This window comes from Balaenoptera acutorostrata, chromosome 15, assembly GCF_949987535.1.
Source record: "Balaenoptera acutorostrata chromosome 15, mBalAcu1.1, whole genome shotgun sequence".
Taxonomy (NCBI): Eukaryota; Metazoa; Chordata; class Mammalia; order Artiodactyla; family Balaenopteridae; genus Balaenoptera; species Balaenoptera acutorostrata.
The window spans coordinates 81,759,311-81,773,417 of NC_080078.1; the positions used below are offsets into that span (position 1 = coordinate 81,759,311).

At 45.7% G+C, this 14,107-nt stretch overlaps 1 protein-coding gene across 3 annotated transcripts in view; it reads right to left on the minus strand.

Moving 5' to 3' along the window:
- Positions 1-709: 709 nt before the first annotated feature.
- Positions 710-14,107, minus strand: part of BCAS1 (brain enriched myelin associated protein 1) — a 114,895-nt gene continuing 101,497 nt past the window's right edge. For all 3 annotated transcript variants that reach the window (XM_007185279.2, XM_007185281.2, XM_007185280.2), the window contains 3 exons: positions 11,053-11,118; positions 4,807-5,070; positions 710-1,790 (listed from right to left, as the gene is read on the minus strand). In XM_007185279.2, coding sequence (XP_007185341.2) covers positions 1,716-1,790; positions 4,807-5,070; positions 11,053-11,118 — 405 coding nt within the window. In that variant the 3' untranslated portion in view covers positions 710-1,715. The remainder of the gene's footprint in view (positions 1,791-4,806; positions 5,071-11,052; positions 11,119-14,107) is intronic.

The window sequence follows — 14,107 nt, forward strand, 5'->3', positions numbered from 1 at the left end:
AGTGCACACATTTATCTATTCCTGTACAGAAGTAACTATAAGTATGAATGTGTGCATATGTGGGTATAAATACATGCCTGCATGTACACATGTGTACCTGTAGTGGACACTTGGGATGACCCTCATCCTCCAGCCGGTAAGGGATCCAGCTTCTCAGCTCAATGGGAGCAGCTTGCCTGTCCTGATACCTCCCAGGGTGGCCCATGGCTCACCAACAAGGGGACAAAGGCCGGACCCCTGCCCGTAGGTATAACCAACTTTATGGTGCAATTCATGCTCCAGGGCCCCCTGGCAGATCAGGACGAAACTCAACTCCAGCTGAGACCAATCCCTGCCCTGTCCTTCTCTTCCTCCCTTTCCCCTGGAAGCCTTCCTTCAGCATAACACATGCATCTGAATCCCTGTCTCAGGCTCTGCTCTAGGCGGCGTGGCCTAAGAAAGTGTTTGTATATATGTGCATGTGTGCGTATATACAAATATACATGTGCACACATTTGTATGTGCATGTGCCCACATACAAGGAAATTGAGAAGGATCTGGGAGAAGAGATAAGATGGAAGAAAAGCACTGATTTTCTACTGTGGAAGATAAAGGCATCTCAGACATAGAGCATGAGAGACCTGCTTTCAAAGTTGAAAATTAAAAGATCCTTCAGATGTAAATGTACTTTTTATTAAATCAGAAAAAGATACAGTAACATGGTATCAGTCAATGATATGGCTACTGTGGATTACATTTTAATACACTCATCGTCCTATGTACTCCTCTGTACAAGTATTAAAAAAAACTCAGGTATTTGAATAATCGTCTATAAATTTTTATTATTAACTGGGGTTATAGGGAGGGTTTTATCAGAGCACATCCTGAGAACATTAGGAAATTACAGACAGACTTGAGATAAGTGTCAGACAGAACAGATGAAGCAAGCCCCTCAGCCATCTGAGAAACATTAATAATGTAAGATTGCAGAGACCGAAATCTTTGTTAGGGATGCAGGATGCGGGATGAAAATGGAGACCTTGGCGCCCCCTAGTGTTGAAAAATAAACTCGCAACTTCATTTATTCGGTTTGGTTTGTTTTTTTGTTTTTTTTTGAAGTTGTAATCCCCGCCCTTGTCACTAAGCCTCAAAAAGCAATTGTTTTCCCAAATTATGTCAAGCCCTCTCCAGTCAATCTTTTCCCCCTCGTCAGTAATGTTCAAGGACCCTATTTGTAAAACAACTCTTATTCATTCCTTTGTCATTCCCCACACATTCCGTTCCAGAAAATTGGCAACCTCCCAACACAGAGCCCACGTTTTCCCTCCTTGAGATGTGAACTTAAACAAACGATTCTTGTCTCTCCTCTTCAAGCTGAGAGGATGCTTCAGGCAGGCGTTTTCCTTCTGCAACTTACTCGTCACCGGCCATTTTTCATAACTTCACCAGAAGGCAGTCCTCGGCCCCCTCCCCCCACCTGCTTGGCAACCATCGACTCTTCTGACCTGGCTCGTTAACCTGCTAAACCATCTTGACAGTTATTTACCAGGAAAGACTGGACCAGAGACAGAAATAATACACCTCAATATACAACAGCTCAGGCTTAATTTGTAGGCAGAATTTCATTCGATGGCCATCAGAAGAAAACATATATACATGGAGCGGGGTTGGGGAGGAGATGGAGTAGGGAGAAGACCTCTTGGTGGCAGAACTTGGTGGGAACCGTGGTGATTTGTTTACTTGGATTTGCCCACTGGTCCGATGGATACGGGGTCTGTTTGCACTTGAGCATCCAACATCTGCTTTGGTCCCTGGAGAGAAACATACAAGAAGTTGCATCCCAGTGAAGAGCTGTAATATCAACAGCAACAACTGCCATTTATTTAGCACCGACTCTGCCAGGCGCTGTGCCACATAAACACACCTTATTCGTGGGCAGAGGGTAAGAGAACGGTTTCCAGTGAGATGCCCGAGGTCAGCGCCCGGTTATATTACTTTCTAGCAGTTGTGAAATCTTGGACAAATGGCTGAACTCTTTGTGCTTCAGTTTCCTCATCTTTAGAATGGAGGCGATAACATTTATCTCGGAGGGGGTTGTTCCAAGATAAAGTGAGTCCTGACTTGTAATGTACTTAGTACCTGGGGCGTAGAAAACCTGCCACAGTTAGAGCTCACTTCCGTCACCCTCTCGAATCACTTTCTAACCACACTGCCTGTTTACTTTTCTCACAAAACGTGTCTTTGCAAAGTTTTCATGTAATACCAAGTAGGCTGCTTTCTGTTAGAATCCAAGCAGCATATGGAGGAGGAGGGAGAAAGGGGCAGAATGAAGGGGATGTCACTGGGAGGGCAAAGGTCACGCAGGGAGTGGCTGGCCTGAGGGCTGAGGCTGGGCTGGGCGGGGGTGAGGGGGGCCAGAGGCTCGCTTCCTGTAGGCGGCGTGGCCTCGATGGGCCCCCGGGCTGGTGCCAGTTCTGCTGCCGGCGCTGCCCTCTCAGGAAAGGGGTCAGACAACCCCAGGGAAATGTGTCCAGCCTGGCAGTCCTCAGGGCTTGATCGGATCCTTGCAAAGTGGCAGGAAACCCCTCCCTCCTTCTCCACCACTGTTGGGAGTCTCCTGACAATGGGAAGGTGGAGAATTTGAAGAATAAGCGTTTCTACCGCAAAGGGACATTGCCGTAATTAAAGAGATGATGAATATAAGTGAAGCACAGCCTCAGAGGAAGGGCTTGGTGACTTGAACTGTAATTATGATCTAGAACCTGCCCACGTCTTGGCATCTCTGCAGGCATCACAATGCCAAACCGCCATTGGCTCTCCCAGGTAACCCTAGAAGTGTTACCCAGGGCATCTATTTCTGCTCTTGCCACTCTATAGCCATTTCTGCACTATAGCAGCAAAATAGTCTTTAAAGGCTACAAGCAAAGGTCCAACACTTCCTTGCTTAACACCCTTTAATAGCTTCCCAATTTAAGTAGGATGATGTCAACATTCTTCGCACAGCCTGTACAGCCAGCATGAGCTGCCCACTGCTCCAACCTTAGCGACTTTTATTATTCACCTAGCTCACCACCTCCCACCAACGGGGGGGCCTCAAACATACAAAGCGCATTCCCACCCCAGGGCCCTTGCACTTGCTGTTCCCTCCTCCTGGAACAAAGAGCCTTGCTCTCTTCCTGTCTGGCACCGATAATCAATCCTGTCTCATCTCAAATATTATCTCCTCAGAAACACTTTCTGGATCCATAGATTCCAAGTTGCACACGTACTGCTGTCCTCATCCCCAGCGTAACCCTATCACATTACCATGTTTATTTCCCCTCCGTGACTTCCCACACTCACATTTTTGTTTTTTAATTTATCTACTTTATAGTTCCATGTGTCCCACTAGAAAGTGAGCCTCAAACTGAGGTTCTACACACATACTCAAGGACACAAAGATGAGACAGAAATAGATGACATTGATCATAAAATTTTAAACCTGGGGCCTGAGATTCTGTATTTCTAATAAACTCCCCAGAGATGCTTCTAAAGACCAAACTGGGGCCAGAGGAACCACAGCCCCCACCTAACCTCTATCTATAATATTAGAGAGCACCGATGTCTACAGATATTCATGAAACGGAATAGTTAGGAATGATTAGGGCAGTTTGCTTCACGTAACTACCCCATCTTCATTGCAACATGAAGGTGAACCCCAGTTCACTGGCCCCATAGCCGATGCCAGTAGTATTTCCTTGCCTGGCCCTCCTGGCTCAACCCACGTTCCCACGGGCCCTGGGTATGAGTTCACTTGTCTCTCCTAGTTTACGCTTGATCATCTTATTATTTGGGTGATGATTCTTCAGACTCTCCCCGTTTGCCAGGATTTACGTTATCCCAGATATAATGAAACCTTTACTAGTATCATATTTCACTCCATCTACTCGTTCATCAACAGACGCTGCCTGGGTGTCGACTGTGTTCTGGCCACACGCTGGCGGGGGTGGGTGGCGGGACGGAGGGGACAGCACGTCTGCCCGTGACAGGTCTGGCCACTGCCTTCCCTAAGCTAACAGTCTGGAGAAGGAGACAGAGAAGAACCAAATAGGCACAAATAAAGAACCCCAAGCTTAATTCATTATTTAATGTCTGGCCTCCACTCACCCCTCACTGGACTTCCCCAGAGAGAAGGAGCTAATAAGTTTAGCCTGGTCTGTATACCCACCACCCAGGGCCAGGCTCAGAGCAGCTTCCCTGGTGGAAACCCCACAAGGCTGTCTTTGGCCACAGACGAGCATCCCTGCTTCTCATCACCACCTGTTCCTGCCAACCCACCCCATCCTTGAATTCCCTCTCCTCCAGCCAGACTGAGCCTCAGATCCGTGCTGTCTCTCCCGCACACCTTTGTACCTATGGCCTGGACCTCACCTGCCTTCAGACTTCTCCTTGCCTCATCCCTCTACAGGTTAACTTGAGGTCCCTCCTCACATGGAACCTCTGAGAAGCCCCCGCCCCTCCTCTCAAACCCAAGGCCAGGCCACGTCCTCACCCTCAGGCTCCCTTCCTGTGCCCGCCCCTGCCTCCCAGCTCCGCCCCCCGCCCCCCAGCTCCGCCCCCGCCTCCCAGCTCTGCCCCCCGCCCCCCAGCCAATCAGCATCACACCTGCCTGTGGCCGCGGAAAAGCGATGCCTGCGCCCACCTTGCTCTCTGCGCCCTGCACACAGCAGGTCCTCGGTGTTTGGCCAAGGCCCAGCCACCCCCTGGCCAGCCGGTCCCCTTTGGAGGCGGGACCCACCACACCCCCGGCCCAAAAGCCCAGAAAGAAGAGGCGAAGCGTCCACCCACCAGGCCCTTGAAGAAGCCCCCGAGGGGCTGTCGCCGCTTCTCGAGCCTCTTCTGGGGCTTGTCCCCGTCCCGCAGCGAGTTCACCTCCCCCGGGGCCGGCTCCGCGCGCGGGGCCGTCTCTTTGGCTTCCGGCTTGCTGCTCTTCTGCTTCTCGGGCTCGGCGGACGCCTTCCTGTCCTTGGAGGCGCCCTCCTTGCCCTTCTGGCCAGCGGCTGCCGGTTCTGACTCCGGCGGCACCACCGCCTTCTCAGTCGACTCTGAGGCCTAGAGCAAGTTCAAACAAAATGCATTTCTAGTGGCTGCAAGACAACGCTCAGTAGCAGGTGAGTAAACGTGTTAAAACAGAGATGTTCAAAGGTTGGATGGTGTCTACGTGTTCAGGATTCCTGGGTGAGATGGAAAAAAATAAGAAAAATGTGGAAATAGTTTTTCTGGTATGAGGTCACAGTGGGGACATTTATTTACCAATCTGATCATTCATTCATTAATGAAAACTTCCCCAGCAAGCATTCTTTACTCCTTCTTCGGGAACTAGAACCTGGGTTTTCCCTGGAGAACCACCCTTCTCTCTGGTTTATTCCCTGTGGTTTCGACACACTAATTTCATCCCTGAACAAAGGGCACATGACTCAGGCCTGGCCAGTCAGAGCACTGCATGTGACTGGGATGCTGGGATTGGTTCCACCTGGCCAAAGGCAGCTAAACCTGAGCTAATCTCAGGGCTTTGCTAAAACAACCGAGAGAGAGGTCAGTTCCCTTTCCTTGAACTTGAAGCTGTGAAGATGAAAGCCTGGAGCTTCCAGAACCACCACCATTTCCAGAAAAAATCCTGGAAATGGAATTTCTTTTTTCTTGAAAAATAAACCATGAGACACAGAGGAAAGCAGAGCTGAGAGATGAAGAGAGAGAAAGGGAAAAAGAGCCCACATATGGATGGCATCGCACATGCCCCTGGATCTAGCTGTTCCTGAAGCCCCTTTTTGTATGAGCCAGCTTTGAGCGGATTTCTCCCACTTGCAACCACATATGACTCTTCTTGGGGATGCTTGGTCTTTTCTTCATGATTATGTCTATCTTAATTTCTGGCATGAAACAGTCATTTCATAAAACAGTGGTAAAAGAAGATAATTGTTTTAGTTTTGAACATACATCTTTTCATGGTAAAGTGAAATGTTTGCGTTCCTACTTGGTTCCTACAATTTGGAGGAGTAAGGCTGTAAAATCCAAAATTCTAGGTAAATTACAGACAACCAAAAATCTGTTAGGAAGTAAAAGACTTTTTCCCATAATTTACTTGAACTGAAATGACTCTGGGGGCCAGACAGATAAAAAGAAAACATGAAAGAGGCTAGGGGTAGGAATAATCATATGATGAACTTATTTCCCCAGTTGTGAAAGCAGCATAAGGCCAAAGAAATATTTCTCTAGTGTACGAAAAACAGTTCAAGCTATGCTGGCTTTGATGTTGGGGAGACAATTTGCAGTAGGGGGGATTGTGGTGAATTGAATGCCACATGCCTTGTCTAAAGGGGCAACAACTGCTCAGACCCACCAAAAGATACGATGTAGGATTACAGCCCCAGTGCTGTCGTATCTTGTATGTTTTCAATGGAAACTTGAAATCGAATTATTTTAAATGCAAAATATGTCAATTTAAAAATATTGACATCGGAAGTTTTAAAGCCCTGTTCACAGCAAACAACCACAACACAATTATCCCTGTGGGCTACATTTGGCCCACTGGATACATATTTACAATTTATGATTCATAAAATTTATGTGTTGTCCCCAAGTCACAAAGTTCTATGACAAAGTGGCAGTTTTGATTCAGAGGGTATAGAACTGTCATTTCACATCCGTGAATCAAACACACCCCTTAGAAATGAGCAAGAAGACAGAGAAAATTCCCGTCCTGAAGGCCTCCCCAGGCTGCAGTGCCCCCCTGGAGGGCAGAACTCCTTGGAGAACAAAGCCTCAGACATCCAGTGCAGCCCAAGAAGATGTTTTACAAGCACATGTCCTGAATATTTGTTAGATCCCAGTTGCTGAAGTTGTAGCAAATGCTAAGATACAGATGTCAAGTATAACAGAGGGCCCAGAGCACATACTCGCCTCAGAAAGAGACAGAAACTCCCACCGTGCTGCTCTGCACAAAGGCCAGAAACCAGTGACCCTGCTCAAACACCCTGTTAACTGTTTTTGTTGCATAGAAGATTTTAAGGTACAGTGAGTAGCTAAAAGCTTAGTGTCTGGAGTCAAAAGAACATGGCATGTGGACTTCCCTGGTGGCAAAGAGGTTGAGAATCCGCCTGCCAATGCAGGGGACACAGGTTCGAGCCCTGGTCTGGGAAGATCCCACATGCCGCGGAGCAACTAAGCCCGTGTGCCACAACTACTGAGCCTGTGCTCTGGAGCCCGTGAGCCACAAGTACTGAGCCCGCATGCCACAACTGCTGAAGCTTGAGTGCCTAAAGGCCGTGCTCCGCAACAAGAGAAGCCACCAGTGAGAAGCCCGTGCACCACAACGAAGAGTAGCCCCTGCTCGCTGCAACTAGAGAAAGCCCACGCTCAGCAACAAAGACCCAACGCAGCCAAAAATAAATAAATAATAATAAAATAAAAAATAAAAAACCAAAACAAAAACAAAAACATGGTGTGGTTCTGGTTTCATCACATCCTTGCTGTATGACCTGGAATAAATGGTGTGATCTCTCAGCTTCCTCTTCTGTGTGGGAGTAACAAACAAACAAATCATACTTCATGGTGTTAAGTGAGGATTAAATTAGCTAGTAATGGAAAGCCCACTGCACACAGTGTCTGGATGCCAAGCATAAAGGGACCAACTGTCTTGGTCTGTCTGGGAGTGAGGGGGTTCTAGGATATGGAACCTGCATTTTTAAAACCAGGAACGTCCCGGGCAAACTGGGATCAGTTGGTCGTCCTGGCTTAACACTACCAGCAGTGACTCTGAGGGGCTGTGCATCCAAGCTGCGGGTGTAGACAAGGCGCTCAAGAAATATACTTGCTGAATCAAGTCCCCGTGTCTCTCCAGCCTCATCTTCTATCCCACCCACCCCGTCCCCCCCCCCCCATTCTGCTCCAGCCACACGGTGCTTTTTTTTCTTGAACAAACTTATTCTCAATTCAGAGCTTCCTACCGGCTGTGCTTCTGCTCGGTCTGTCTCCAGGGCTTCAGATGACTGCTTCTTTCCCAGAAGGTCTCACTCAGCTCAAATGTCATCACCTCCTTGGAGACACAGTCCCTGATTAGAGGGTCTAAGGACGCATGACCCCCTTCTTGTGGAACACTGCTGAATTTTCTTTTCTTTTTTTTTTAACTACCTTTCCCTATTGTATTTTTTAAAAAATATTTATTTATTTGGCGGCGTTATGTCTTCGCTGCTGCATGCGGGCTTTCTCCAGTTGCGGCGAGCGGGGGCTACTCTTCCTTGCGGTGCGTGGGCTTCTCTTGTTGCGGAGCACGGGCTCTAGGAGCACGGGCTTCAGTAGTTGTGACACGCGGGCTCAGTAGTTGTGGCTCGCGGGCTCTAGAGCACAGGCTCAGTAGTTATAGCGCAGGGGCTTCATTGCTCCACAGCCTGTGGGGTCTTCCCGGACCAGGGCTGGAACCTGTGTCCCCTGCGTTGGCAGGCGGATTCCTAACCCCTGCTCCACCAGGGAAGCCCCTGAATTTTCTTCATGTTTGCAGTCATCGCGGGGATTTCTTTGCTCACTTGGAAATGTTCTGATTCCCTCCGGAGCACGAAACTCCTCTGTCTCTCTTCCATTGCTTTATTCCCAGCACCTCACCTGACACATGGTAGATCGCCATCAAAATGGGCTGAATGAATGGCCAGCAACTCACCTTCCAAGTGTTTCCAAAATACTTCCGTTAGCACATCACTCGGGTATGTAGTGGGAAGTCCCTACAAACCAACAGCTCTCATGGGACACTGATTTTTTTTCAAGAGGGGAGCTTTCAGTGTGTCATATCCATTTACCACATGGTTACTCCATCCCTATTAGGCCTAAGTTTTTTTTTAGAATGGCTTAGAAACGAACTTCTGGAAACAATACATGGCCGGTTCCTTACCTTCAGAGTGAGCTAAGAATCTGAACTGTGCATGATTGCGTTGTCATGAAATGCAGAAGAATTAGAACCTTTGCTTGGGGCTTGACGCTGTCTCAAAATTTATAACAAAAGTTATTCCCGTCTGAATAATCCGAGTGTCTCCTCTCCTAGAACCCAGGGAGGCTGGCAGGAAGCTGGAGGACAAGGTTACTGGAACATCCCATTTGATTCACACACTGGAAGCCAACCCAGGCTGGGAATTTCTTGGGTTTTTCATGGAAACATCAACTAAGGCTTTTATAACTCAGAGGGCAAATCTAAAAGGAGCAGAGAGTGTCTATTCCCACCCCCCAAAGTTAAACTAAGCATTTGTCATCTCCCAATAGTACACACCAATCTTCTCACGTCTGGATCCAAAGCCCTGGAAAATAGAATTCTCAAAACATTTCTAGATGAGTGTAAATAGAATGACGTTTCCAGCTCATTCAAATTTCCACTGACTGTTTTCAGATTTTAGAATCACCAAAATGACTGGCATAACTGTTTCACTGTCAGATTCCAGACAAAATGTACAAACATATTTCAGTGTTTCATGGTGAATAACGTAAGTTTATCATGTTTCCAAGGTAGTAACCTTTGGGATTTTTGGTTCCAAAGTGGTCTAGAGTATGGGTTTGGGGGGCAGGTATAGTAATAAGTTAAAAAAGAAAAATGAAAATAATTTGAATGCACTAAAAAGCAATATATTCCATGTTGAAATATACAGGATAAACTAATTATTATGGAAGTAGAAATATCATAAATTATTTAGTAATTGCTGGAATTTGTGTGTGATATGAACAACATTATAGGGTGATAATTTCTCATCAGAAGCACAATAGTAATAGTAATAAAACAACAGCAATAGCTATGGCTTTATATGGTGAAGCCATATAAAGCCAATGTGAAAGTATTTGGAGTAAGGAAGTCATTAAGGTTAATTGAGGTCATAAAGATGGAGCCTGATCCAATAGGATTAGTGTCTTTGTAAGAAGAGACACCAAAATACTCATTCTCTCTCCTCTCTATGGTATTTTGTTATGGCAGCTCATGCTGATAAACACAGCAACTAACATTTATTGAGTCCTCTATACCAGGAATGTTCTAAGTGCTTTACATGTATGGATTCATCTAAATATGACAGCCCTATAAGGCAGCACTTTTCCTAGCTCCATTATACAGATGAGAAACTGAGGCATGGAGAGATTGGTAATTTGCTTTTGGTCACACAGCTAAAAAATAGCTGAGCCAGGATTCAAACCCGGGCAGTTTGAGTCTGCAACCCATGCTCTTAACCACATCTCTGTATTGGCAAAATTAGAACAAGAATATTTGATGACATTTTTGTGGAGGTATATTTCTAAGTTAAAAAAGAATGCAGGTTATAAAATAGGGTGTTGAGCATGAGATGATCCCACTGGGAAAAAAAAGAATACATATAGTTATAAAAATGTCATAGCTGTCTCTTTAGAATAGAGAAAATGATAGAAACGAACCGCCTGATCCCATGTCTTTCACACATCTATTCCAGAAAAAGCTCCTACTATGTACCAGGCACCATGCAGTGTGATAAAAAAAATAGAAGAGGCCCCTTCCTTGCTCTACAAATACTCCAGACAGGGGCGGGAAGGAGTAGGGGAGACAGATAGCTAATGGACAAATGACTTATTTCAATGTGTGATAAGTGCCATGAAGTAAAAGTACAAGATGCAGGGATGATGGGTGGAAAGGGAACAGCTTTTTGAGGAGGGGACATTTAGGCCAAGATGTGAAGAATGGGAAAGAATTGTCCATGTGGAGAGAGGGAGGAGCACATGAAGGAGCTCTGCAGTAAGAAATAGCTGAGGAACTCTAGCTTGTTCATGCTTGCATCTGCAAAGCCCAAGATGGTGCCTGGTATACAGTAGGCACCCAATCTAGAGACATCAAATGAGTTGGCTGTGGTTGAGAATTGCATCAGAAATGAGGCTGGAAAGAACCAAGAACATGCCAGCTAAACCCACCATTGAAGGCACCCAATCTAGAGACATCAAATGAGTTGGCTGTGGTTGAGAATTGCATCAGAAATGAGGCTGGAAAGAACCAAGAACATGCCAGCTAAACCCACCATTGAACCGAGTTTACAGATCACTTACTTGGTAGCTGGAGTCTTTCCCATTTATTTCTTCTGAGTGGGTGATCCCTCCATCCCCTTTCACTGACTAAAATAACAAACAGACAATGGCCTTTCAGCTACCACAAGCACAGCAACATGGAGAACGCAAGGGAGGTTGTGAAATGGATAACCTCAGTCATTCATTGTTGAGATTCAAGGTCAAGACAAATGGAAGACCAACTAGAAATGCATTCCTTGTGAGTCACATGATTTCCATGTGGTCTATAACCAGAGTCTGATTAAATTCAAGTGTTGGTCTCCAAAAATAACGACAATAAAAGTCTTAAACCCTGGGATTAGGTAATTCTGGGATAAATAAATGATGATGAAAATACTGATGCTGGAACCAGAAGGTGGTTGAACATATAGAATGAATGAATAAGTAAATAAACAATTAAACCATTGGTAGCTATCTATTGGTAACATTTAAATGATGGATGTTTTGTTGTAGTATTTTTTTGCCCCTGGCAGAGAGATGGGCTATGTCGAACATTCTATTTTCCAATCTTCAGCGCCCCCTGTGGCCAGCGGCATCAGGGACAGGGCTGAATGGGGTTGACGTCACAGATTTGGGTCCTTAAACCAACAGTCTAAGCTCAAGGTTCTAAAAGTGTGATACCGGGACCAGCAGTTTCAGCGTCACCTGGGAATTTGATAGAAATGCAAACTCTGAGAACTACACCAGATCTACTGAGTCAGTAACTCTCGGGGTTAGGACCCAGCAATCTGTGTTTTAATAAGCCCTCCAGGTGATTCTGAGGCATCACTGCTTTAAGCTAACTGGCCACAGACAGATACGGACCAATACTGGAGTCTGTAGTTTTAGCTGTGGATTTAGTAATGTTCTATGCTTGATGCTTGATAGAAGACCTAAGAAATCTGGCAATGAATTGTTCAGTTCTTATTAACAATCTGGACTCAGGTCTAACCCCATGTATTTTTTCAATGCTTATGGTCTCCTCCTCCTGGCTAGAGGGAGGGATTGTAGGAAGTGGAGGTTAAGCTCTGTGGAACAAAGAGGAAGACTGGATTCTACTGTTATTATCTTGGCTGTTCTGCTTGCGGACAGCAAGAACCTATATAACACCCACACGAACCTATATAACACCCACACGAAGTTACAAACATTAAAGCATTCAGTACTTTTTTTACTGGTTAATATTATGCACCTGTATAATCTGAGACAGGATACTCATATTAGCAGAGATAATAAAAATTATTATTTATGACGGCTAACTTTTAGTGGAGTGCTAAGTGCCCGGAACTGTACTAAATGAGATAATAACATGCGTTAGTTCATATATTTATCACTCCAGAGCCTTTAGAGGAACAATTTTATTGCTCTGTTTTACCAGCAAGAAAATGGAAGCTTCAAGAAACTAACATGGGTCATGGAAGTAGCAGGTTGGGAGCCATGATTTGGCACTATGGCAATGAGTCCATCTTCTACATTCTTATTTATTTTTTATTTTTGGCTGCTTTTGGGTCTTCGTTGCTGCACGCAGGCTTTTCTCTGGTTGCGACGAGCAGGGGCTACTCTTCGTTGTAGTGTGCAGGCCTCTCACTGCAGTGGCTTCTCTTTTTGTGGAGCATGGGCTCTAGGCACGTGGGCTTCAGTAGTTGTGGCACGCGGGCTTCAGCAGTTGTGGCTCGTGGGCTCTAGAGCGCAGGCTCAGTAGTTGTGGCACACGGGCTTAGTTGTTCCGCGGCATGTGGGATCTTCCGGGACCAGGGCTCGAACCCATGTCTCCTGCATTGGCAGGCAGATTCTTAACCACTGCGCCACCAGGGAAGCCCCATCTTCTACATTCTTAACCTCCTCCCCACACTGCCCCTAGAAGGTAGGAGGTACCATTCAATGAACAAATACTTACTGAACATCTACTATGAAGCTTCCTAATTAGGAAAAATGATAAGGGCTTGGATAAGGTGGAGGTTGAAAATCTCAAATAGGGATGTTTATGGGACATGCCTTTCATCAGGTCACAAATATGCTTGTCTTTACTGCTTGGTGCTGTTCTCTGATTCAGAAGACTTGACTAGGACTGTCCATGGTTGAACACAGTATGAGAATTCCAATATCCTTCCTACCCCCAAAGCAACCTTTCCAGAGCTAGGCATAGGCTAGAACGTTGATATCTACTTCTTCATTGGTTAGGAATGGAGAAGCCATTCCTGAACTCTTTCTTCAGCCTGAACTCCCCGGTGTCTGGAAGTTCCATGCACTTTTCTTATAGGTATCATTGTCATGGGTTTCCCCAAGCTGCTCAACCCAAAGGCAAATAAGGATCTGTTCTCTATGTACAATTTAGACCCATTCAGATGGAAGGTGGTTTTCTTCTTCCTCTAGGTCTTCTGCATTGTTCTACAAGGACCAATCTTCTTGAGAACATTTAGAAAAAGAAAGGGCTCTCAGTTATTATTTTTCTCCCTGCAACTAGCTCTTTCAGCTCTCACCCAAGAGTTTTACCACTCTGGGATTTCACGGGGCCTCCAGAATTCAGGCTGTGTTGTAACTGCCCCGCCTACTCAAACATACTCCCTAGGGTCCTGTAGAATACAGGGTCCTGTCCTCATGAGGTGGCCTTTAGGGAGTGTTGAAAGGCAAAAACCAACCAACGTGGTTTTTTAAAGCAAAACCTGAATGGATAATTAGGAGTCATGTTATACGTGCTAAGAGAGAGAGATTTTTAACTTCCCTTTAATTGTTTCAATTTGGTTAGTGTTAGGTACCTGCCAGTTTAAGGTTAAAATTGATTTTCTTCTTCCTTCCTTTCCTAGGGAGCCCTTGAGGGAGCATTTGGATTTAATCAGAGGGCTCCCTTGACGGCAGTGGATCGAGGCTACCATCCTGAAAACAGACCCTCATGCTGCCAGCGAAATCATTGCAAATAGGTTCAAAGTCTTTAAAAAAAAAAAAAAAAGGGGGAAAATACCTCGAGTTTTTCTATGATTTTTCTCTGTTGTTCACTTTGAGGCATATAAAACTGTATTTATGCAAAGGTGACTGTATGCTGAGTTTAGACTAAGGGTCT